The sequence below is a fragment of the Plasmodium knowlesi genome (assembly GCF_000006355.2).
Source record: "Plasmodium knowlesi strain H genome assembly, chromosome: 14".
Taxonomy (NCBI): Eukaryota; Apicomplexa; class Aconoidasida; order Haemosporida; family Plasmodiidae; genus Plasmodium; species Plasmodium knowlesi.
This window is the reverse complement of record NC_011915.2, coordinates 176,069-203,494: the sequence shown is the minus strand read 5'-3', so window position 1 is coordinate 203,494 and position 27,426 is coordinate 176,069. Positions and strand designations below refer to the sequence as shown.

General features: G+C 35.8%; 1 protein-coding gene across 1 annotated transcript; it reads left to right on the top strand.

The window, feature by feature from the left end:
- Positions 1–1,467: 1,467 nt before the first annotated feature.
- On the top strand, positions 1,468–27,426 carry PKNH_1404000 (peptidase, putative; the record flags this gene model as incomplete). The annotated part of the gene is made up of 1 exon (XM_002261894.1): positions 1,468–27,426. The coding sequence occupies one exon, from the start codon at positions 1,468–1,470 to the stop codon at positions 27,424–27,426; it is 25,959 nt and encodes an 8,652-aa protein (XP_002261930.1).

The following is a 27,426-nucleotide window of genomic DNA, read 5'->3' as shown; positions in this document are numbered from 1 at the left end:
ATATTTTTTTTTTTTAACCCATCCCCCAAAATTGTCATAATTGTATGAGCCCCTTATAATACTAAGCAATCATAGCATATTTCTGCTTAGGGGGAAAAATAAAAAAAAATAAGTTTCAAGTGTCACATGATACGCCTTCATTTTCCGCATTTTTCTATTTTAAATTTATACACATATTTTTTTATTTAATGTGTTTATGTGTGTGAAGAGCGTAAATTTCTCTTTTTTTTTTTTTTTTTTTTTTTTTTAAATCCTTGTTGCTGTATGTTGCTATAAGTGGCTATTATACTTACATAAAAATTTTGGTGGGAATTTTTCAAGTTCATGGAGAATTATGTACCAAAATTGTGGCAATATTATTTTTCTCTATTTTATTATTTTTAAATATATATGTGAAAAAGGGAAAAAGAAAGAAAAAAGTGCAATTTTCGAAACTTTCTTGTGTTTTATTATTTAATATGAACACCTCCCCTGCTGCGTAATTGTTTATGTGAACAAGTGTAAAGTAAGGATCATTAAGTCAGTATGTGTACACGAAAGAGCAAAATATGCCACAATGTATATATACCCACGCGGATAACGTATTAAAATAAAAATGTACTTGTGTAAATTGATGAGAAACATGCATAAACAGAAGATATGTTTCACGATCATGTGAATATATGTTTATTTTGAATTTACTGGAACTCCTCAAAAGTTTCGTATGTATATACTGCTTGGTGATGCATATTGTGAAGAATGCAATTGCGTGTACGTTTTGCAGCATGTATTTTCTTGTATACTTAAGTACATTTTTGTTTCACCATGGTCCCCTCTTTTTGATTAAACTTTTATGTGGCAAAGAATGTATATAAATAAAAGGAAAAAAAAAGGAACGAACGAACACATTTTTTCTGTAATGTTCTCTTTTTAAGCTTCTTAACTTGCTTAACTTTTTTTTTTTTTGCAATTCCTTTTTTATCCGAAGAATTAATGTGTTTTCTTTTTTTTTTTTTTTTGGTTGGAATTTTATTGTGCTACTAAGCATGAATCTCCTCTATTGTGTGTACACCATTCTTAATGATCGTAATTTTTGCTTTGTTTTTTAGGCGCCTGCCTTTTTAAGTTGCCCTTGTGTTGTCACCCTCGTAGTGACATTTTTCGCTCGCCATCCTTTTTGAAATTCTCCGAAGGGAATGCTCGTTTGGGGCCTCGCCTAGTGACATAAATGTTTTGTTTCGTTCTTTCCTTTTCAAAATTATGGACGGAACGAATTGAACGTTGGGGGGATAGTAACTGATATGTGTGCAGGCGTTATCAGCAATTTGCACGAATGCGCTTGTACATATATTATATTGAGGAAAACACTGGAAGAACGAGTGAAACGACAGATAGACAGGAGGGGCGCGCTGAAAAGGTATCCCGATTCTCGCGTCGATACACACGTTGATACGAAGACAGAGACATAAATGATAGTGGTTGGACAAGATGGAAGAAACACTGGAAAAAAAACTGGTGGTGAAGAGATTGCTGAGAAAAAATGAAAAGTTCCAAGATGGAAAAGGCGCGAAGAAAAGGATACACAGGATAAGAATGGCCCTGTTAAATATGAGTGAAAAAGAAGAAAACTGTTTTCTATTGGATGTGTACCCCTTAATCAAAAGTTACATAAGTCATTGCGTCCCGTGTTATTGTCTCAATAGGACATACATTTTTCGGAAGAGTATACTTAACATTTTCCATTCCATGATATATAAATTTAAAAAGATCAAATACATCATAGAGATTTTTGACATTTGCTTGAATCTCATCGTGAAGCAAAATGAAGAATACACAATTATCTGTATAAGAATAATTACTGAAATATGCAAGTTACATAAGAACGATTTGATACTGTTCGATATTTACAAATATGTTAATGTAGTTTCTTTGCAAATTTTGAAGGCCTTTTACAACAGGCTAATTGGTAAGGTTAAAAGAGGGAAATTTCTGAAGTCGGCAATAAATGTGTATAGGAAAAGGCACAAAAAAATTAGGTGCGTGCGAAGCAGTGGGGATTCCCTAAAGGTAGTTAGAGAAATCATTTTATCAAATTACGTTCTGATGAACTTATATCCAAATTTATTAAAGATTAATGAAAATTACGTGAAAATTTTGTGCAAAATTCTGTCCCTACTTAATATATGGGATTTTAAGTATTCCAGGGCGTTCTGCATAGAATATATTCACTGCTCAAGAGATGTGGTTTGCAAAACATCCTACAGTTACCATTTTTTGGACACTCATTTGTCCGTGGGGAAAAATGAACTCGGGTTGAGCGATCCTTGTGGGAATGTTTTATATCCTTGTAAATTCGAAAGGCTTTACAACTATTTGGTTGATGATAGTATCCCTTTGGATAGTAAGGTCGTTAGAGGGAATTCCAAAATTTCCCAGAGGAAGGACACTGATATGAATAAATTTGATGAGAGTATCCCGCAGGAATATAACGTCCCATTTCATTGCGAAGACGAGCTTGTTAAGAATTTTGGTGTGAAGAAAGGGAAGAAGCAATTTTACAAAAATGTAAATTACAAAAATTACGAGATTGATTTGTCGAAGGTATCCGATGTGTGGAGTCTAAAAAATATGGTCGTGTATATGCTAATCTTTTTTTTAAGGATGGATAAAATGAATAAATATTTTCATCTTAAGGAATTTCTTATAGAGAAAATTCTTGAATTTTTGAAATATGAGGAAAAGCATAGCATGGAAGAGGGAAAAATATTTATGGAGAATATTCGGTTACTGTTACATGAGAATTTTAAGAAAAATATGAAGTACTATTTGGGCCTTTTCCTAAATCCAAGTACGTACAGAAGTTTTTTAAGGTATAAAAATAATGGACACTTAGATGAGCAGGTATTTGTCCTAATACATGACATTTTCCACTACTTTAAGGATCAACCTGTGTGGAATTATGAAGTTATTAAGAGTTGCATATCTGCTTATTCCTTGGTCATTATGAGTAAGAAGAGCTTTATCTTCATTCAGAAAGTGTGTGTAAAATTGCTAATGTATATAATTGAAATATTATTTGCAATGAAGAAGAAAAGCGCGGAGTACTTTTCCCTCTATTTTGATATTATAAATATTATGCTGCAGAAGAGTTATTCGTTGAAGTGCGAATTGTATGACCTCTATAGGAGGGGCCTGCGCTATAGTAGGGAGGATATGATGAGTGCAGATGGAAGGACAAAAAAAGGGAGATACTTTCATCTGCGTAGGAAGAACAAATTGTGCAAAGATAGAGAAGTAATGAAGTACGATTCGGATCATCTTTCCAAATTTGTTTTGTCGCGCAAATATTTTCTGCAGAACAGGATAAAAAAAGAAGAGCATTTGGAAAAAATTAAAGCACCTGCTAAATATTACAGTCATAAAAATGGAACTAAAAAGGGAAAGGTAGCATTAAAGGATGTAAGGCTTAAGAACCACTGGAAGTTAGAGGAAACGCACGACATAAGTGAGCTCCTAGAACAATATAAATTTCTTCTATATGCCATTCATGATTGTGTAAGGAGCAACATATTTTATATTTATTTGTATTTTAACAAGGAGGCCATTATATGTAAGTTGGATGGTGAAAAAAGGAGAAGTAATATTTCACAGGACGAAAATTGTAACATTTCGAAGGAGGGGTTAAATTGTTCTGGTGAATATGTGAATAATGATTTGAACAGGAGGGGTGACATTTTCGATAGTTGTACGTCGAAGGAAAATGCTGTTAATGTGAATAGTGCTAACGTGGGTGGTGTAAACGAATGTGATGACACCGCGAAAGGGAAGAATGACAAAAAACCCGCGAGCAAGAGGAAAAGGATTAGAAAGATCGGTAGTATAAGCAAGCGAAAGCGCCCCAGTCGTCCTAAGAACCCCAATAAAAGTGTAAAAAATGTAGAACGTAGTAATGATGTAAAAAATGGTTACCCTAATGGAGGGTCCACGTTTCAAAGAAGCAATGGTAATATTGTATCCAACTTGGAGAACGGGGTGAAGAATGAATTAGGACAATCACTCAACGCAGGTGAGTATAACTGTCAGACAGAAAACGGGAAATTAGCATCTTGCAAGGATTGGGGGGCTCCTATCAGTAAGGTGCCTTTAAATGTGAGTAACATCGAACATGAACAAAATAATTATATAGCTTTGAATTATCTGCAGAATAACGATGATCTCCTTATTAGTAATTATAATTGTATTTTGAGCGGTGGCGACATGATTAGTGAAATAAATGGAAGGACCGAATTGGCATGTGCTGTGAAGGATAATTATTCTGGTACCTACACAGCTGACAAAAATTTCCACAGTTATATGAATAAGTACCATAAGGAAAATGAGAACAAACTGAATGGCCTTATGTATGGCTGCACTGTGGAAAAAGTAAACAATTCGCATTCTTTCATGAATGGTTATAGGAATATAAATGATAATGGAATCATTAAGGGGCAGCATTGTGAGTTTGCTAAGGAAGCGCTTTGGAGTACGGGGGAAGATATATTTGAGGAGAAAGGGAATATAATAAAAAGTCAATGCGCCAGCCAAAATGTTTTTATAAAAAATGGAAATAATGACATGTGTAATGTTTCCAAGAATGACAGCCAGGAAAGCGGATTCAGAATGGGTAAGTTGCAAGGAGAAGATTCAGAACAGGGTATCCCCAATGGAGACCTTGTTTATGACACCTTTGAAGAGATGTACGATATTTCTCATGTTGACTTGACCCACGCGCAGAGCATTTTGTTTAAATCCTACCAACTGAGTGAAAATTGGGTTAAAATAATACACAAAATTTTTTACCGCATGGTGGTATGCTGCATATTGTTGACGTCCTGTTTTTCTCACATTACGGTTGAAAAATTGGGAATAAAAAGTGGAGCTCTAAGGAGGGTTCTTAAGAAGAATATAAAGAACGGTGGATCGAGTGATGAGGGTGACGTTCTTGAGGAAGACTACCCCAAAGATGACAGGTCGATGAGTAGTACATGTCGGCCTTACGTCCACATTAACGTTCAGAGTTTATCAAAGGAAGATAGAAGAAAAGTATTCAACTGCATTAGTTACATAAAGAATGAAGAGAAGAATTTACTCTACATGTGTGCAAAGAGCATTATTTCCCTAAGTGGAAATGACTTCCACATTTTTATGAATTATTCTATCAAGCCTTTATTCAAACTATTGTTTCAGTACCCGCAGATATTTTACATTTTCCAAGTGCTCGGTGCAGTGAGCAGTACGAGCCTTTTGTTTTGTAAAGTTTGTTTTGGTTATATAATTAAAAAAATGAAAACTTTTCCAAGGCTGAAAAATGACTTCAAGCCGCTTCATTATTTCAACAAAAATGTTAGAAGTAAATTTGCTACAGATTTGTACAAGTGCAAACTGTTCTACAAAGTACAGTCACCCTCTGATTGTTTGCTCGACCAAAGTTACTGTGATACCTTCCAGATTGGCAAGGATTGCAGACATAATTATTTATTGAATAAGGGAAAAAAGGTGCCACTTGGTGGCAGTGCCAAAAGTAGCGGGCTCGTATCGAATGTGTCATTCCCCACATTGAGTAGAAAAAATGGAAGCGGTGCATTTGAGAAAGGGAAAAGAAGTGAAACAGGTAGTTCATTATTACGCACACTTGGAATCCAGATTGACTATTTCGATTTTTCCATTTTAGAAGAATACGAAAATGGGAGTTATATTGAGGGCGATTCTGAAATGAAGGACATAAAATCGGTTCTGCCGAATGATGTGAATTTTTTTAGAGAATTAACATATCACAATGATGTGCAAATGTTGTCAGTATTGAATAACGGTACTGCCGGCGCAACAGGGATGGAGAAAAATTCTGACAAGAAATGGAAGAAAAAGAAGCACTACTTCCTTCATGAGATGGAAGAACGGGACATAATAAATCCCGCGAACTTTGTTTCACCGCACCTTCTTAAGTTCGCAAAGGTGAAGAGAAGGAGGAAGTACTCAGCAGAAAGTTATGCCATTTCTGCTGACGATGTAAACGGCGTAATTCTGAATAGACCAATTTTTAAGAATTCCATCTCGCATGAATATCAGCAGGGGATCTATTCTCCTATCAGAAGTAAATCCCTACCGGGTAATTATATAGTCAAAAGGGATGTGGTAAACGATTGGCAATTTTCTCATGGGATTTTTTCAAAGAAGGGGGAAATTAAAACGGTAAAGAGGAGAAGGAATAGAATGTGCGATGCCTTTATAAGGACGAACGACTACGTAATGGGCTACAATTCATTCTCCATGAATAACACTTTTAACAGTTATATGTCTTATAAGGACCTAATAATTAAGGTAATCCACTTTCTTTTGAAGGTGATAAAATACTACTCTCATTATTATGATCAGTTTTTAAGTGAACTAAAAACAATTTCGCAGATTTGTTTGGATTTAATTTTAAAAGATAGTAAGTGTATTCAAGTGGTCCATCTGTTGAAATTCCTTCTGGAGACCATCTGTTTTGTGAATTGCGCCAACGAATTGAACATGAACAGAGAGAATATAACGGGACTGAATTATGCACTGAATAAGATTCCTTTTAGGGACAATTTGAGATTCATGAAGTGCATGAAGTATATCAGTGCGAGTACTGAGGGGAATGCAGATCGTAGCAGAAGTGGAGGTGGAAGCACAATGGATATCGTACTTAGGAATGGCTGTATAATGGAGGACATTTTGAAGAAGGAAAGCTCGATGCAGTACGTCTCGAATGAAGGAAACTCTCTTCTCAATAGGAAGGAGAATAATACTGAGTTTATGAAATCCCTACAAAAGGAGGACATGGAAATTAGTGAAGCTTTCGGAAAGAAGGAAGCCTCTCGCAGTTACGGAAGAGGAAGTCGCGACGCATACCACGATGCCCCAGGGCATGGGCCAGAAGGAAGGACAAAGGGGGTTGAAGCAAATAAGGTGAAGGAGATAATTGTGAGCGTCCTGAATTGGTTAGAAAATGTGTACCTGGATTTTCCAAAGTTGTATAAAATGGTGTTGTGCGAAATGTGCTTGGAACTTCCAATCAATTATTTCACAAAGGAGAAGTTTCACCTTTACATGAAGTCGTTGCTAATCTGTTTGGGCTCCAAAAATATGAACAGAATAAAGGTTGCGCTGAAATCAATGGAAGAAAATATATTCATGGCGAATAACAACCATATCAAAGGAAGCATTTCCTCATCCTTTTATTTTAAGAATAAAGATGGAACCACGTCGTGTATATTCACTCATTTAATGAAATTCTTGAGAAAAAAAATTTGCTTCGAGTTCAACTTTAACAAAATTTACGAACAGAAGTATTATCTGAATGATCTGTTTAGGAACCCTGCAGATATTGCACTTCTCCAAATGGGCGTGATTTACACAGAGAAAGTTCTTTCGGAGAAGGAAGTAAATAAATATATGAACAAAGTATACATGGAAAATTTATTTATGATTTTGAAATTGTATTGCAAATTTTGTGAAGATAATGAAGTAAGGAATAATTATTACGTCCGTCTAAATAGCAAGAGGAGTGTTATTTCTCATTTCAGAATAGGTTTTTTTTTGAAGAGGCAAATAAAGGAGTACAAGAGAAAGAGGTGCATTCAAGAAGTGCAGGATGAAACAATAGAGGGGAAACCCTTAATGATTAAAAATGAGCGGACATTAAATTATGAATCCATTTCAACTGTAAAGAATCATCTTGTAGAGGTGAATGAGTATCCCCAAGTTAAGGGCAATAAATCCTCATCCTTTGACAACAGCAATCCTAGTGGTAGTTGCAAAATCTCGGATAGAAGCAAAAAGAGAAGAAAAAGCATTCCTGTGAAGAATGAGGGGGAATGCGAAGGAGGAAACACCCAAATTAACACATCAAAGGAGTATCAGTATATTGTAGAGAACAATAATGTAGAGGCGAATGTGGAAAGAAGGAGAAGTAGAAGAACCGCAAGTAGGAAAAAAATAAGGAGCATAGAGAGTGAAGTAGAGGAAAAGAAAAAATGCAATGACAAGCAAAATGGGACACTCTCAATTTGTAATGATAACATTATTAAAGAGGTCAAATGTAATAATGAGGAACAGAACAAAAAAAACAGCTGTGTGCAAGATGATAGAATAATAAATGTGTCGGTTAAACTGGTGAACGAAAAGAAGGATGAAGCAGATGGAGACAACAGCAACTTGGTGAAATTGCTCATGAGTGGTAGTACGTTAGATGATTCGTTTGACAGTATTATACAACATATGGATTTGGAAGAGACGCTGAATTATTGCTACAAGGTTTTGAAGAATAACGTAAAGAGCAACAATGCCAAGTGCTTATACTATTATAAACAACCTATGATGAATGCGTGCATGAGAAGAAAACTTTGCGTTAGAAAAAAAAAGAGAATATGTGTTAGGAAAAAGAAGAAAAGAGAAAAATTCAGCTTCTTCAATTTTTACCAGTTAGAAAATCTGAGGAAGAGAAAAATGAACGAGCAGGATGAAGTCGCTACGGATAAAAGGTCGAACAAGAAACTGAAGGTTTACAGTTCGTCAAGCGAGGGGAACGACAAATTGGTGCATTCGAAATGCATGAATCGAAAGGATCGTTTAAGCGTCATTGAAGAAGTGAAGCAACCCATTCTTAAAATTATGAAGGATATGGGGGTAGCAGAGGAGGGTGCTGTAAGGACCAGTTTGACACGTAAAATGGAGGGCACTTTCCATGGTGGTGTAAATTGCACCAACAAAATAAGCAACCATTTTGCTGATAAGAAGAAGTTATTCTTCATCGGAAACAGAAATTTCAAGTCATATGAACGATTTATTGAAAATGGGAGAACGAAATATTTTGACCGAAGCGACTTGTGCTATTACTGTATTTTGAAGGATCAGCGAATTAGCTGCTACCGAATAATCCTTACCATTTTTATTTTTATTTTTAATCACTCTAAATGTATTTCGGATTTTTATCAACATATGATTAAAATCGCATCTCAAAATGTAGAGTTTAAGAAGGGCATGAAGAATGGTCCAGTTGGAGTTAAGACCCCAAATGGGTTATCTACAAATACAGCGGATAAGGTTAATAAAAATGGTGTTACAGTTGATAAAAAGCGGAAGGGAACTTCTAAACGTTTTAGTAGCTCTATTGGGGAGGAGCAATCTCCAAATAAGAATGTGAAGATGGTAGATAATGCCCCAAATGAGCATAAGGAGGTATTGGGCCGAAAAGCGAATAATGCGAATGGCACAAAAAGGAAGAATAAGATCTGTTTCGAAACGTGCAAATGTAGGAAGTATTTGCACAAATATTCCTTTATCTACGACGATAACAACATTTTTATAAAAAAATTGATGTACTGTTTTTTAATTTTGTTAGTTGAAATAAATGAAAAAGGAAAAAATGATAACATTGGAATGGACGCAGAGGGGGGAAATGGCAAAAAGCCCCAAAAGGCTGAAAGGAACTGCGGAATGATATGCTCTGATGAAATGTGGAAATCCAAATTGAAAGAAATAGTTAAAAACGTTATTAGGAGAATTGGGTTGATCCTTTCTAGCAGATTTGTTCTGACAAGAAAGGAGAAATTAATCTATGTAGGGAGTCACAACAATGAGATTGATGTTTCTTCGTTCATATTTACCTTGTGCAATTTGGTCGATTACCACCCACGTTTTTTACAAATGAGCATTGAGGGATTAAACTTTATAGAAAAAATATTAAGAACCATATTAAATGTGCAACCAGTGAAGATAAAGGCAGGCATGAAGAGCACCTTCTTTTTTAATTTGTGCGCCTGCATCTGTAACCTATGTAATGCCATCAAAGTGAAGAAAAAAATATTCGGATTATTACTTCTGTTGAGAGTAATCCGAATTCTTCCGCCTGATTGGATCAGATTTAACGTATACAATGTTGTAAGGACATTGTTAGCATGCCGTGAAAGGAACAAATTAAAATATATGCGCATTGTTCAGTTGTTAGTAGAGGAATGCTTTGAGCTAGTTATTTCGTCATTATTTACAGGTTATGTGGGGGAAATTAATACGTTCATTTTGAATAACTTCCGGGGCGTAGATAATACCTTTGTGAATGATATAAGAAATTTGCGTTCCTTAAATGACAATGTTGATGAGGAAGCTCTCAAGAATTTTGAATTCATTAATAAAAGTGCTATTGGTAAAATAAGAAGCAGTGTGGAAAAGATCAGATCCTTTTGGAATCTCAATAATAAAGAAGTGAAAGGTATTGACGACTCGTATGAAAAGTATGCTAAAGATGTTAGGAGCAAACGACTTTTCAAAGGTAAACTCTTTTGGTACAAGAACGATGAAGTTTACACGTGGGATATCCTATCGTCAAGGGGAAAAAATAGGAGAAGTGAAAAAGAGGTGAAAAGGATGAATAAGATTTTGGTGAATATACTAAAAATACTTATATACAATTTAAGAAAAAAAGAACAGGACAGACATTTTATAAAAAAGGCTTTCATTATTATTTCAAAGGTATTGAGAACAGATACACGAGAATTGCTAACATATAAGTATTCACCGAGGGGGAAATTATGCTTACAGGATATTTACATGAAGCACTTTTGTATATCGAATTTTGTCAAGTCATCTTTGCAAAGGAAAATTACATGCCTCGATTTTTATTGCTTTTTTTTAAGTCAGAAACCGTACATTAAATTTGACATGCATGTGATGATAAATTTGATAGAAACTGTTGTAAAAATTATTCAGTATCTAGAAAAGAGGGACGAAGAGAATAGGATATTTAATTACATTCTGAATGGCAATGTTTATCGTTCGTGTTCAAAAGATGGCAGAAATGGAGATCTTTATGAGCGAACAAATCTGGGTTTCCATTATGAAAAGAAGCTAAATGATGGCGTGGACCATACGCATCACGAGTGGAAGAATCAGAACAAGATTCATTTGGGGGAGAACGACGGGGAACTATACAACTGGAGCACAAAGAACGGTTATGTTAACCATTCAAATGTATGTTACAATTGGCAGATTTCCTCTAATCACAATGGGGCGGAAGATGAAAATGTTGTCGATAATAGAAATTTGAAGAATGAGTTAACTCGTTTGCAAAGTACTGTGCCGAATGGTTATGGTAGCGAGTTAAATAGCCAGAAAAATAAGGACCTACAAAATTTGTATGAAAAAATTAAGAAAAAAAATAGAGATTATTCCATTTTGTATAATAAGGATTACGGTAGCAAATCGGATAACAGGAATGAAGAGGAAAATAAAGATCTAACCATTGATGACATAGCTAATGAGTGGGGAAATAAGACTGACAACATTTCTAGGCGTTTTAAACATTACTCGGATGATAAAAATAATGAGAACCTCAGTGGAATGGATAAGCAGTTAGATTGTGAAGGTGCAACGAGGAGGAAAAGCTCGAATTCGTATCATTCTATTTATTTTAACAACAAGATGGCGATGCATGATAGTGACAAGGGTGTTCTCGCAAAACATGATAGCTTACATGGCAATGACGAACTGAACATACAAAATAATGATGTGTTCGATGAGCACTCAGGAGGTTATAATTGCCACATAGGTGCGAAGGATAATGTTGAGATTAATGCCGATGTAGGGGAAAGCCCTTATATAAATCAGAACTGCAAAGGAAGGAATGGAAGCGCCCTTGTGAGAGGCACGATAAAATATGGATTTTCACATGGCAGTACTGGGTGTCCTACTGCCAGTTTGTGTGACGGCAAAATCGAGGTAGATGCAGGGGTACTGGACAAGAATGCGAAGGATATTTGTAGCACCGCGAATAATGGAGATAGGAATAATCTGTTGGAAGAGGAGGAACAGAAGCGTAAGAATTGTGTGATGCGCAACAGTATATCAAGTTACATTTCCACAAATTTTGCGAGGTTTAAAGTGGAGAATTCACCAAATGCCAGTGCCAGTTTTAAGGGTATGAAAAATAATTTGGTTCAAAAAAACAAATGTTTGTTAAGAAGTCAGATAAGAAGTTTAAAGGTATCCAACAGAAATAGTGCAACCAGTGGTGGAAGCACGTGCAATGGCAATGCAAATGCTAATAATGCGAACTGTTATCAGAATTTTTATTTCAATGGCAAAGAAAGAGAGGACGAAGGGAAGGACGAGAGCGCGTCTGTACCTGAGAATTTTATAATGGAGCCTAAGGTTAATGCGGATTCGATTCCCGTTGAATATAATAAGGAAAATCTGGTGACCGAATTTATTAAGGAGTACTTTTCGCAGGACCGCAACCCAAAGGAACAATTCGCACGTGGGATCGTAAGAAATGGGAAAATTGTAAATGAGTCCTATCCGAAGGAGCATCTAGCGAAGCAGCAACTTCTAAAGGAAGAGTACAAAACGGTGATAGATTTTTTTTCACATTTCATTACCTTGGTGAGGATTTTCTTCAGTCATGAGTTATACAAATATTTATTGCCAACGATGAATGCCCAAATGAATAAAAGAAGTGTGTACTTGTACAATCGGTGCATTCACATTTTAGTGAATTTCTTGTTTAGCAAAGAGAAGGAGTTATGTATGAAGGCAGAAAGTACTTTACGTTTTTTAATTGTGATTAATGAACACGATAGGGACTCAGGGCTGAATGAAAACTTAGTGAATAATTATTCGAAAAATTGTGGGAATGGTGTGGATAAAACTTCAGGCAAAAATGGCGGGCCCTATAATTGTAGCAAAACAATGAATACGAACAAAAATATTACAAACGTATGGAAATTAAATAAAATCGACTTGAAAATATATTTGAAGTCGATACTGTGTAATTTGTCATATGCTTTACGAAATAACGGTTTCGTTTTGAAGAAAAATTTTATTATTGGTCTTAGCAAAATATATTCTTTTTTCCCTCAATTATTTTCTCCCCATCTGACAGACGGATTTATTCAGTATGTAAAATTTTGGAATGACAAATGTGGGGAGGATAAATTTGTACTCAAGGATGTTGAAAAGGTGTTGGAAGTTTTTTCCAGTTTTTTTACCAAATCTAGATTAACGTACGACCAGTTTAAGGAAATTACTGATTTATTGTTCTGTATATTTACTCGCTCGGAGAAGAGCAGTTCTATTTCTCTTCTCAATCTGGGTGAGTTAAACAGATGGGCAGATCGTGGAATACGGAGTAGCGTTGCGTCCGCGTCCAGTGGGAGAAATCATGTTGTAGATAATACTGAGGGAGTGGCGAGCACTCGGCACACAACCGAGGAAGTGAATCCCGCTTGTCAATCCGTAGATATCAGCGTGAATAAAAATGCACTAGTCAGAGAAAATGGAATTGAAGAAGAACTACTTGAATATTTCATAACTAATTACAGTAACAATGAGAACAGAGAAATGAGCACTTCCCTCATGCGTGCATTAAGTCTGCTTTGCTCCAACAATCACGAATACGCGTTGAAATACTTTATCGAGCAGAGACATAACCAGAAGATTTTTTCCCGTTTTGTTTGCACGCTAAGAGTTAAGGACCAAGTGGGGTTTAGAAAATACATTTGTAAAAAAATTTCCATCCTTTTAAATATTTTGTTAAGATTTATTTGCGACTTTAAATCGAATGAATACCTGATGCATGTGTTTAGCGTATACCTTTTTAGTGTCAACGATGGGGATTTACGGCAAGTACTTTCCTACGATTGTTCTAGGATGAAGGAATATGCGAATAGAAGTGTTAGCACGAATTTGAAGGAAGATACTTCTCTCTATTTAGAGGGTGGCGAACGCAATGAGGAAAGAACAAGTGGAGATGATCATAGTGGGAAGGACAGCGAAGCATGTGAGCTAAAGTTTATTCCAATTATGAATGTCAGTAATTTTGTTGTCAATCTTTTCAGCGTTATAAATGTTGTGCATGCGGTGCTGTTGTATGAGCCTTCCTGGATTTTTCTAAATTTTTACGAGGACAGAGTTAAGAAAAATAGAATGAGCCTAATCGAGGTGTTGTACTTATGTTTAATCCATTTGATTAGTCAGTATTTATCTTTTCAGGACACTAATTTTTTATCTTTTTTACGGAGCAGAGAATGCAAGAAGTGCGTTAAGATATTCATCCTGTTTTTTCATTTTTCTCGTGATTTGCTGAGGTGCCTAGTGTTGGACGGTTTCCCGATGCAAAATTCTGCGGAAAATAGTCGAGTGCATAAGTCGTTAATGCGGAGCAAGAACGGAGGGAAGAACGACATCATATGCGACAGTATGAAGTATAATGGTTACCTGTTTTTTCTGAGAACCAATTTGCTCATCATACTGGCATTCATAGTATGTACAAATAGGGATGAAGATTACAACTATTTGCACAAGTTTTTTAAGAGATGTACAAAGAAAGGATTGCGATTTAGGGAAAAGCGATTTTTGTTTTTTACACTTGTTCGTATTTTGCATAATTTTAACGCGCCAATATTGAGTCATTTTTTTGAGACCATCTTACGGTTTTTCATCATACCCATACTGAAGGAATATATCAAGAAAGCCGAAAAGGTGAAGCATTTGACATTTCCAGAAGAAAAATGTACGTCAAACGGTAATACCAATGAAAAAGAAATAATTTGTGAATTACAGCACGATAGAATGATCATGAGTGTACATGCGAAATTGTTCACACAAGAAGACATGAATCAGATTAACCAAAGGGAAAAAAGCAATTCATTGAGAAATGATCAGAGTGGTGGAAGTAATTTGTTAAACATTAATTCGTACTATAATGGAAATGGGGCGGTTTCCACCATTTGCAATAATGTCAAGGTAGGCAACACTTATGATTACGCAGGGGATTTGAACTATCGGAGAGATCAAAATGGTATAAGTGGAGCGAATAATAATGCGTATGTTAATTTGGCGAGGAATAATATTTGCCCATGGGCGTTTATTAGAACTTCACAGAATTGTACGTTCGTACATAATTTAAATGACAACGGTAGTTCAGGTAGCGCAAATAATGGTTTTTGTTTGTTGTATACGTCGATTCATGGACAGAGGAAGAACGTGCACCTCTATCCTTTTTACAACCACAATCTGTTTTTTAGTATAAATGAAATTTTCTATGTGTTGAAGGCGATACTAAGAGGGAGAACTGATTTGAAAGAAGTTTTAATACAAAAGTTGAGCATTAGCAGAATGGTTGTAGATCTGATCAGAAGAATAAAATGTAAGAAAAGTAAAATGATAATGCTAAGTTATGTGAGGAGATTTAACAATGAATATGTGAATTCCCCTTGTGATGATGTAAAGCAGTTAAGCATTCGCAACATTATTAACACGTGTAAGTATAGCCGTAATTTCAATTGGGACGAATTGACGACAATTTATTTGCATTTGCTTTATTGTTATAAGAATGAAGAAAATAATTTAATAAAATTAAATTTAAAGGAGCTAACAAAGGCAATATTGCAGAAAAGAGAACAACATAAGAAATATTCCTACAAAGGCAATATTTTACTTCGCCAAATGGAGAGAAGCCATATGCATTGCTATTACTGCAAGGTTTATAGTGATAAATTGGTTGTAAAGGATAATAGAAAACGAAGATGCTTTTGTTACCCCGAGGGGAATAGTTCTTTTAGAAAAATAGACAGGAGAACACAGAATAGTAAGCATTTGTTATGGAAAAAGGGGCATATAAAAAATTGCGACTTATTGAACCATAGAAGGGTCGTGATTCTGAGCTATTTTAAGAAGGATGAAACTGTGTTTAATAAAATGCACATTTTAGAATTTGCATTAACTCACAAGTACTATTTTTTTAATGTATACCCCTATGTAATGGGTTCAATTTTAAAAAATTTCGAGAAAATGACCAATCGTCTGTATATTGATCGGAAGAAGAAATCCCTTCTGATCCGCGCGTTAAGTGTTGCACTGAAATTTATAAAGTTCAATATTTTCTGCAACTCCGTTCATGAGTTGTTTAGATTGGTAAATGATGAAGTCGTTCTGAGAAAAATACATCCACTAGAAGGGCTCCCCTCGGAGGATGGTAACAAGCTGGAGGAGGGAAACGAACCGGAAGCACCTAATGGAAGGAATGTACAAAATGGAAAAAGTGATGCTCGTGCATTACGCGAATTGCGATCTGGAAAAATGGTTTTCATCGCAGAACATGCGAAGCATGATGTGATCGAGCAGAATGTGAACATTGGGGAGAAGTTGAGAAACCGAAAGGGATCATCTATAATTGAGCGTGAAAATGCATGCATTTCTGCACAACTGGAGGAGGAGAACAAACAAATTGCTAATAAGAACGGTGATGTACCTCTGCAAGGGGGTTCTATCCAAAAGAACAAATCTATCTTAAAAATGTCCAAGCTGACGAAAATTATGTTAAACTATTATGTAAAAATTGGAAAGGATGACGAGAAAAGGCACCTCTTCCTGATCGGCCTTGTAAACGTACTTAAGAAGTACAATCGGATATACGTTCAGTACAGCATATTAAACGTATTGACAAATTTAATTATTTCGAGCCTGATGCAACATGGGAACGAACTGCACCAAGCGAAGATGACGAATAGAATTTTGAGGATTCTTGAGAGGATACTGAGAATTAAAAATAATGTAAAGGTAAAATATGTAGATGTGTACAAAACGCTTATGTGCTTCTATTCTATCCATTGCACTACTAAGGAATACATCAAGAGGAGAAAAGGAAAATGTGGAAATAATCCCCAAGTGGGAGATGAAAGCATGTTACAAAATTTACTTCACAATATTATTACTTTGGAAATTCAGAACAAGAGAAGCGGAAATGGCGAATTAGCAGTGCATAGCATCAGTGGAATATCCAATAATTCCAACGACGGAGTAATTACAAATGAAGATGGTGGTGGAAGGGAAAATGAGATAAGTGCTTTTTCGTTCAGGAACGAACGGACATACAGTTTTACGAAGAATTCTGAAGGGAAAGAATCCTTTGATGGATTTGTAAAAAATGAAAAATTGTCGAATGGCAGTTTTGTGGATGATACATTGAGCAGAAATGAAAAGAGTTCTATTGCGCAAGATTGGCAAACAAATTATTTAAGGAGAGACGGGGCAAACATTGCCCCCAATATTTTGAAGGGGATAGATAAGGAAGGAAAGGATATTTGTGACAAGTCGGAAATGATTAGCGCTTTGAAGAGTGCTCTACTGAATCAGATAGGAATGGACGATGAGAAAAAGGTGAATATGATGAATGGGCACTTTCCCACTGTGGAAAAGCATGTAGAACAAATTAGCAACGCGTACGAAATGATAAATAAGGGATATGGTATGAACATGGTGAAAACGATTTATAGGGTTTTAAAGGTACTGATGAAGTATTCGAATAGGAAAGGCGTTTGCAAAAGTTTGCACATTTTAAGTTGCATTTTCTTTCTATTACTCAATTTTGGTAATCGGAAAATGGGAAGGGCCACATTATTATTAATAAACCATATCGTAATAAAGCACAGTTTGTTCTTAGACAATTTCGGCAACATAATCGGTAGAATTAGCCCCCAAGGAAGGGAAAATGGTGATTCGGGTGTAGCTAGCCAAATAGGTGTAAATGAGGAAAAATACAACACGAAAAAGGAGCCATATTTCATGTTTAATAACCAATTTGAAAGGGAAGAAAATGTCAATAGAAAAATTGAATTTTTGCATGAAATGTTAATTAGCCTATGCCTTAGGGGCATGGACGGCTATAGGAAGAACAACAGGGAGTATTATATGGATAATACACTTTACGTGGAGGCAAAATTAGAAACGAGTCTGAACATATTTACGTTATTTTGTCAGATTTATGATAGAAATGGAGGGAATCAATACGCACAATTGATTAGATATCTTATTTTGGAATACCTAAAAAGGCTGAGGTGCATCGCTTGTTATTGCTTGAAGAAGAGGGAAAGGATGGGTACCCTGAAGCAGTTGCTCTTTTTAATAAATACGAATCTGCATTTAGTAGATAAGAATGAGGCTATACATTGCTTGGAAACCATGCAGGCCTTACTTCTGTTGGAGTGCAAAAATGGCTCCAATTTTCATTTGTTCATTTTGAATATGAATGAGTATCATTTAGAGGATGTACAGAAACGTTTGGAAGGACCGATGGAAGATTTTTCCACAGATGTGATGTCCGAGCGTTCTACTTGCGCATCATCCATGGAAGAAGAAGGGAAGGAGCACAAGATTAGGAGGAAGGCTCAAGTGAAAAAAATAATAAACGAACTGAGTGGGAAAGAGATGAGCAATTTTCAGATCGGCCACTATATCAAGTATATAAATAGCGTGGAGGACGAGGGAGGCACATGTAATTATATGCACAATTATAGAATATCGAGGAGGTACTTCCTTTCCAAGGACAGGATAATATATGAAAGGAGAAGAAAAAATTACTTGAGAAGAAAAATATGTCGTGACAAAATGAACCACAGAGAGATGACAAACGATTTGTATGCAAGTTTGTTCTGTAAGGGGGGCGGTAACAACTGCGAGGGGGTAACCAATTTGAAGAGTAATGTACAGGTAAGAGATGTTCAGGCAATGTGTAAAAATGGTGCAAAAAATGTTCAAACAAATGGTAAGGAAAATTATGAAAAAACGACGGTTGGAAAGGAAGTTGTCAGCCCACATGTTATGGGAATTAGAAAATTGAGGAAGGAAAAAAGAATAAAACAATTTTACAAAAGATTGAAATGCTATGATGAAATCTTTGAGGCATATACCATTGAGGAAAATATATGCAATGATTTATTTATGTGCAAAAAGAGGAAAAAGCTAAAGAAGTTCTGGTCATGTAGAAAAAATGAAAAGGTAAGTATATGCCTATCGTCGGAGGAAAAGGCACACTTAATAAGGAACTTAATAATCTTTGATTATTCGGACGACTACCATTGTTATGTAAAATATTACGACATATTATTGTATTTTATTAAAAATGAAAAGGAGAAGTATTCAGAGAGGTACCACATTATCGATTTGAAGAATATGTTTTTAAGGCACCTACTACCAAATATTTTAAGGGGTACGTTTTCATTTATTCCGAAGATTAGGTACACTTGTATGAACCTTTTTCAGAAATATTTTCTGTCCAACGATCTGTTTGAGTCGATTTGTTTTTTATTTAAGAACGACTATTTTAAGCATATCATTGATAAGTATTTTGTGTGCCTATTTTTAAATGTTTTGTTTTCGTTCTTTAAGCACAATGTGGATACGTACGTGTACCTAAGGAAAAGAACGCAGGGATTAGTGCCCTTTTTGTGCAGGCGCAGGGGCGCCAGGTGCCACGCCCTTACTGATGGACCGATTGCCAAAGGAGCGGTTAATGGGGGAAAGTTTAGTGAACACGCGAGGGGGAAGACTTGTTCTGATAATATGAAGAAAAAACAAAAAAAATGCACGGCAAGGGAGGCTTGTAAAGTCGTCGACTTGGAAAATTACAACAACGATTTCGTCACGTGGAATAGGTACTTAACTAAGTATTGCTCCGAACAACAAGGCTTCGTGAACAAGTGCCAAGAGAAGTTTATCAAAGCCAAATATTTGTTTAAACCAATGTTGAGTTTGGTAAATATTTTTAAGGAATACTGTAGATTGGTGTGGATAGATCTGTTTTCGCAATTGTTCAATTTTTTCAACAAGGAGCAAATTAATAAATTAAATTTCTGCATCGTTCATTTTTTGTATAATTATATAAGCTTCACTGAATCATCTTCTAATAATTATAACATGTGCATGTCGAGAGCGGGTAATGAGAAAGGCGCTTCTACTTTAAACATGAGTTGGAGGAAAAATAAAAATTTTCAAAATAATGTGTATGGAAATGACTATAACGTCAACATCTTGGAAACTATACTGACGTGTATATTTAAGACCCGTTTTATGCTCTACATTCCGACCGAGATAATTTTATACTGCGCCAAGAACTTTTGTACATATGAAATTTCCAAGTGCATGCTACAAATGTTGTTGTTTCAAAATTTGAGGAAAATGAAAAAGTTGGATAAGCAGAAGGGTGAAGTAGAAGGTTTTTCGCCAATTGAGGACATGAATCGAAAAAAGGAAACGGGTTCTAATCATATAGCTATAGATAAACCAAGTAGAAGTAAAAATAAGAAGAAAAGTGAAAGTACAAATATGAATAAGGGTGGAGTTGGGAATAATTCATCGGAGAACAGATCGATCATTGACGGTAGGAGTGAAGACTCCATTGGGGAAATGAAAAGAAGCTACAACAGCTACAAGCAAATCATCAATTTTTTAATCGAAATAAATAGCGACTTGAATGAACGTGATAATGTGTACGCCTTGAGGACATATTATGTGAGGAACGTTGAGTTATCGAAATCTCTGTTTTTTAATCATTACAATATGTACTACAAAAATGAATATTCCTATTTGAAGTATTTTATGAGTTATGAAAACCTGAACTTAACAAAAGAAGAATTAGGTATTAACAGAATAAATTGGATCGATAGTTTGAAACATTTTGGTAAAGTATCTTGTATTGAGAGCTACATGAAATTATTGCAGGTGAAGGAGGGAATGAAAAGGAATGATGAATTCAAGTCATCCCATTTGAGCACCTGCACATTTTTATCGGAGGAAAGAAAAGATGATTCCGTTGCACTCAGTTTCAACTACGAAGCGTTGAAGAGTAACTACTTAACGAATTTGAATAATGTGTACTGCATAATAAAGGATAATTTGAAATGTATTCAAGTGCAGGATAACATGGGAAGGAACAACACGGAAATTAGCAGTGAAGTTAACGGTAGTGATTTGTACCCAGTGTGCACGTTGGGGGAAACCCTCCACGGAGAGTCCAAAAAAAGCCAAGGTGGGGGAAATACCCAATGTATTGATATCGGGGGAGGAGCGATTGTAACTGCTAAGAACGATATCGACTTTTCGAAAAAAAACGGAACGAATGCGAGAAGATCGGGAAGAAGCAGAACGAACAAATTAATTAACTTGAAGTTTAACAAATCCAAGGACGGCAAAATACAAACAACCATTCATGATTACTTTAAGAGCAATAAGAAAACGCTACCAGAGGATCAGGAAGGGAAAACGCACACTGAAGAGTATAACAAGGAGGGCGATAATGCCGATAAGCGAATGAGTGAAAAATGTCTTAATGGCGAGGAGAACATTAACGATAGTAACAGTGGACATAGTAGTAGGCGCGATATCATAAGTGATGGAAAAGTGAATACAATTTGCAGTGGGGTTAACAAGTGTAGCGGGAGCATCGATTGTAAGGATTTCCACAGGAGTAGTGGGAATGTGCGAAATGATAATTACAGCGCTCATTACAGCGGTAATTTTGGGAGCGGAAAAAACGGTAACATTGCCTATTTGTTGAATGGTTTAAGCGGTTACGGGGAGAGGGATGGTATGAAGAACATCGTGTATTCCTACTTGGAAAAAATAATTTACAAGTTACAAGAAAATAGCGAAACAATAGTTGAGAGCATGCAAGGGAATGAGAACATCGAAATTGACGAGGTGGTCGCTGGAAGTGACATCCAAAAGAATGTTGAAAATGAAGTAGGAAAGAATGCCAAAGGGAGAGAAGAAAAGAATGTGGGATCGAGCGCAGATGGAGGAGCGAATTCATTCGGAAGGATGGTGTGGGAACGAGGAAACGCATTCAATGAAGGTGAACATTTCGTGAGTAAGGTGAATGGCCAAAGTAGTGAATTCCTTTTGAAAAAGTTCAAATTCAATTTGAAGAGTAAACATATAAAAACAGTTAAAGAGAACATAGACGATGGAATGAATCTGCTAATTAACAAGGTAAGGCAAATGTGCAATTATAAGAACAATAATTTGAGCCTTTTATTTGCACACGCAGAAATGTTTAAACATGCGCAAACGAGCATAGAAATAATAAGGGAAAATTCGATAAAAAAAAAACAAGAACAGAAAAAAGAAACTGAATTGCAGTTGATATGCCTTTTGCATAATTTGTTTATCATGTGTAACAAGGACAGTTCTGTATATGTTTATGATGATATTCACAATATGAAATATTCCTACCAGTGGAAGTTACTTTTTTTAAAAATCTGTAAAATTTTTATGGACAAATGTGGTTTGTTATCCTTATCCAAGGGCGGGGGGTGCACCGACAATTGGACAGACAAGTATAAGAATTATCACTTATTAAATTTGACGAAGAATATGAGAGAGATGAATAATATGTCGTACAATTATTTTGACAAGATTTATGAAAATTTTGTACAGAATGGTGGTAACAGAAACAGCGCCATTTGTAGTATCAGTGGGAATAGCATTAGCAACCATGGTAGTAAGAGCGGAGGCAGAGTGTTGGATGCCAGATGCAGATACATGTATAATATGGAAATTATAAAAATGAATTTGAAGAAATTAATTAACAGTAACATCTCAAATAATGGCTATAATATAGCACAGAACATGCTAGAAAAGTACAGTAGTATCGCTTGTGATGGAAGCGAAATGTGCAGGAAGAAGAATTCCTATAAGAAGGAAAAGAAGGCAAACATTTCCCATGAAGAAAATTATCTGTACATTCGAAATATGGAGTACGAACATTTCAACATATGTATTAACTTGCTAAAATTGGAGAAAAATACCTTTCTTCAAAAAGTTGTAAAGAAACTCAAGTGTTACATTAACTCACTTAACCTTATTAACACATTTGATTTTGACTCTCTACCTATGGTGAACTACGAGAAATTCCGCAGTGAATTTTTCTACATGAAGGGAAAGATTTTGTGGAACTTGAATAAAATTATTTTATTTTTGTATAGAAATAATTTTATTGAGAAGAATTCCAAAATGAACTGTGACAGATGTAGGTACATGTGCCAAGATATCGCAAGGGAAGATGAAGTGGGTAATTCGCAGATCAGTACTGACGTAGTGTTCCACCCATTGGAATCCCCTCAGAGGACGGAAGAAGAAAAAAGTTTGAATATTACGAACTTAGTTGTTAGTAACAATGACAGTTGCAACCCGATTGAGAAAGAGGATAACAAAAGAAACAAGAGGAGAAGAAAAGGCACAAATGTTGACAAGGAGAGGTCGAACCTTTTTCAGGAAGGAGTATTCCACAGTAGCGTTCCTGAGGAAAAGAAGGAAGAAGGCGTGCATGATAAACCATTGAAAAGGAAGAAAAGAAGTAAAGTTATCGGTGCAACTAGCGAAACCGCAGAAGATAGTGTGAAAAAAAGTGTACAAAAGAATGAGCAAAGTCCTTTGCATGGGAAAGAGATGGATAGCCAGATCGAAGTAAGCGATTACAAGGAATCGAATAAGGAGGATAAAAAATTAGGAAAGAAGGGAGATAGAAAAAGGCAACAAAAGAATGACAATGGGGAGTACACCTGTAAATGTGACCATAACAAGTGCAACTTATTCGATGGAAATTTAATTGAGGAGTGCTTTCTCTCGTCCCTTAAGATATACCCACTGGAAAATAATTCTTGGACACTATGGGCCGATTACTGCAATAAAGCTTTTAAGGAAACCCAAAATATATCATTCTGCTTAAGCTCAATAATTTCCTATTTGATATACTCCAGTTTGAATACACACGAAGGGTACTACTACCTAAGCAAAGTCCTCTATTTGTTAAGCTCAAATATGAGGGATAATTCCATTATGCAAGTTTTTAACAAATACAATGATAATATATGTCCCAATCTTTGGCTTTTCTATCTGCCCTTCCTTATAAATAATATAAATGTTAATGGAGACAATTATTTGTATTTTCACAAAATTTTGTATCTGCTTATGCGAAAGTATCCGCAAGATGTGTTTTACCATTTTAGAGCACTGCAAATTGAGAGAAAAGGTAAGCTGTACTACCTCCATGATCGTAGAGGCAAGAAGAAAAATGGCATAGGTGGAAATTCCTCTTTAATGAAAAATAACGTAAATATAGTGAAAGACCCCTATGAGGGAAAGAACTACAAGGAGAAATTCCAAATGGAAGATATAATATTTTCCCGCGATGGTAACAACGTTGATGAATATGGTTCAAAGGGTGTTGGTGGCCTATCGGCCAGAAGCAACGTAATTGGTGAGAATGGAACGGGTAATTCGTCCATATTTGATGGAGTTGACAACCCAAGTGTGAACAGAAATGCCAAGCAAGGTAATGCGCATAGTGTACAGAGAGCGATCGGAAAAGTGAGGATATGCTCGAATCGTAAAACCGAGAGGGAGGGCGAAAAGGAGGTTACTCCTACTGCTGCAAATTCTCCCATCGAGGTAAATGAAGAAGGATACGAGTATGGAGACTTATTTAAGGATGGCTTTGACCAGTTGATGAACGTGTTTAGGAACAAACATGCAGATGTATATATGTCCCTGAATTATATGTGTAATGGAATTTTAAATTACACCCGATTGCAACCACATGAAGAAACATACTACATTGTGGGAAAGCTGTTAGATCGTTGCATGGAATTCCCCTACGCACAAACTCATGTGTCGACTTTTATTCAGAAGATGACAGAAAACTATATTTTGTACAAGCGATATAAATCGAAAATGAAGAAAAATTACAGGGGTAGTCGAAGTACCAAAATAGCTATTAATAATATGAATATGTTTTGGAAGGAATTTAAAAAGGATGTAAAATTGCTAAAGAGAAATGTACGTAAGAGGAGAGGAAGCTTTAACAATGTAAATTTTAAGGAGAAGGGGGAAATGAAATCGCATATAATGAACAATTGTACAGGAGGGGATGAAAAGGAAGGGGATTTAATTACAGCCGATGGTGGTGAAATATGGAAGAAAGGTCGAAAGGAGAACTACTTCTCCTTAGGAGAATTTCCACAAATTGCAAAAAAATGGAAGGATATATTGTTTATAATTATTCATTCGTTAAATGAAAATCAGGAGTTCGATTATTTTTCTCATTCCATGTTTGATATGTTTTCCAATTTTCCCGTAAAAATAGAATTGCCAGGTCGTAGGCTAAAATATATAGGAGAACATATAAATTATCTGAACGATTTAAACTTATATTGTTCTACGAATATTGTGAGAATGAACAAGCCCATAATGCCCACAGTTCTAAGTACCAGGTGCATGAAGAGTATTAGTTTCTTAACGAGCGATGGAAATATTCAGTATTACACCGTAGAGAGTTGTAATTCTATTCGGAGAAAATCAGAGGAGAAATTTACGATGCTTCAAATTTTGATGAATAACACCATGTTTAAATTTTCACATACAAAGAAGAGGGGTCTGTCCTTTGGAATAAATATACATACCCCTCTACACCCGAGTTTTAAATTAAAGGATGAAACTTTTGAGGATATTTCTCTGAGGGAGCTCTATAACCATTACATGTTGGTTACGAAGAATGAAAAGTATTCGATAGATAATATACTACTACATCATAGAAATTTGATAAAAAATTCAATACGCACATTTTTGCTAAACAAAGTCGAATGTGTGGTGAGAGAAGAGGAAGTAGCCATGGCAGAAAGGAATAAAAAGAAGAAGAGCTCTCTCGATAAAGGGAACGAAGAGAAGGGAACCATTCTTGTGAATAAAACGAAGAGTGAAGAAATTCCGGAAATAAGAGCCGCAGGAAGTATGGTAAAAAATACCATCCTGAAAAAGAACAGTAATGATATTTTCGTGAATGCAAAAAAAAGTGGCAGTAACTCCAGTTCCTGTAACACTGATAAAATGGTTGAAGGAATGCTCTACAAAGCGCAAATGGAGTATTACAATTCCTTATCATATGAAGAACTAATCCAGAACTTTAGAACGGAGAAATGGTTTAGGAAATCCTTCAGAAAATGTGTGAGGAAAATTGTAAAATTACACTTCAAAGATATTTGTAAAATGGTGCCGAAAAATATAATGAAGAATTACTTCTACTCTTTGCACAACGATTTAGAAAGCTATTACGTTATGAATAGCCAGTTCGTTAAGAGCTACTCTCTAACGTGTATGCTAAATTATATTTTTTTCCAACAAAACTCATCTCTACATACGATTATGTTATCCAAGCGTTCAGGAAGAACTATGTTTTCAGAAGGAAAACCCTCCTATATGAATTTGCGCAAATATAATCCGAAGGAAGAAGGGATCCGGAAAAGAGGCGTACCCTTCAGACTTACCCGGAACATTCAGCAATTTATTGGGTTCCAAGGGTTAAGGGGGGCATTCCCATCCAATTTTTACGTATCAATAATGGCTCTAAAAAAAAACATGAACTATGTAAGAGACTTTTTAAATCTTACAACTTTGGATGATTTTTACTCTCTATATGTGTATGGGGAAAATAGGAAAATTCTGTTAAATAAGGAAAGGAGTTTAAATGATGAAGAGGTTAAGCATGCTTACGTGAAATCCTTTCATGTGGACGATTCGACAAGAAAAATGATCATAAAAGATGCGGAAGACCATGTAAGGAACGTATGCTATCGAATTAGCAGTTTATATAAAAACATATTAGGTAGGAAGAAGAAAGTTTCTCTGTCAAAGGAGGATGAGTGCAAAAAGGAGAGCGATGTGTTCAAGGGATTGGAGTACTACTCAGATTTGCAGGACATTTCCTTATCCGAATTATCGTCGGATGACGATCTTGAGCATGCGAAAAATAATAGTGAGGATAAGAACGCACAAAATGCGAAAAAAACTAATGCAAATGCGAAAAGGAAAAGAAGTGAAACTCAATCCAAGCTACTCAAGGTAGAGGGCAGTAGCAAAATATGCAAGAGTAGAAAAAGTCCTTTGAAGAAGGAACCAAACGGGGGGGATAATAATGTGTGCAATAAGGGAGATTCCCTAATCAATGGATCCAACGTGGCCACTGATACGTCACCCAACAAGGAGAAAAGCTTGATTGGGGATGAAGCAACTGGAGAAACGAGGCATAGTGAGGAGATTGAAAAGAGTGGTAATGGGGATAGTAACATGGAGATTGCAAATAATGCAAGTAATGTAGATAACGCTACTGATAGGAACAACGGATTAATCACCCCCAATGACAAGAGTAATAAGAAAAGGCGAAGGAGCAGGAAGAAGCCAAATGGGGACCCAAAGGAAGAACAATCCGAGCCGAACCAGGCACAAGCACCCATGGAGGAGAAAACACTGGAAAATAAATCTACCAATGAACAGAACAAGAAAAATAAAACGACTGCTTCTAGGTGTAAGAATAACAGAACGCAAAAGGGAGAGGAGCAAAATGTTACAAAAAATGTACTCCTTGATAATGGGCGAGACCAAAATACCGAGTCAAAATGTACTGGAAGCAATTTGCAAAAGGAACAGAGTGCAAAACTTAGGGAAAACGGACACACACACATGGATGAATCACACAATTCTGTGATTGATTTAATGGAAATCTCTATGAGTAAGAAGTATTTAAAAACCGCGAATGGCCCCTGGTTCCCGTGGTTCTAA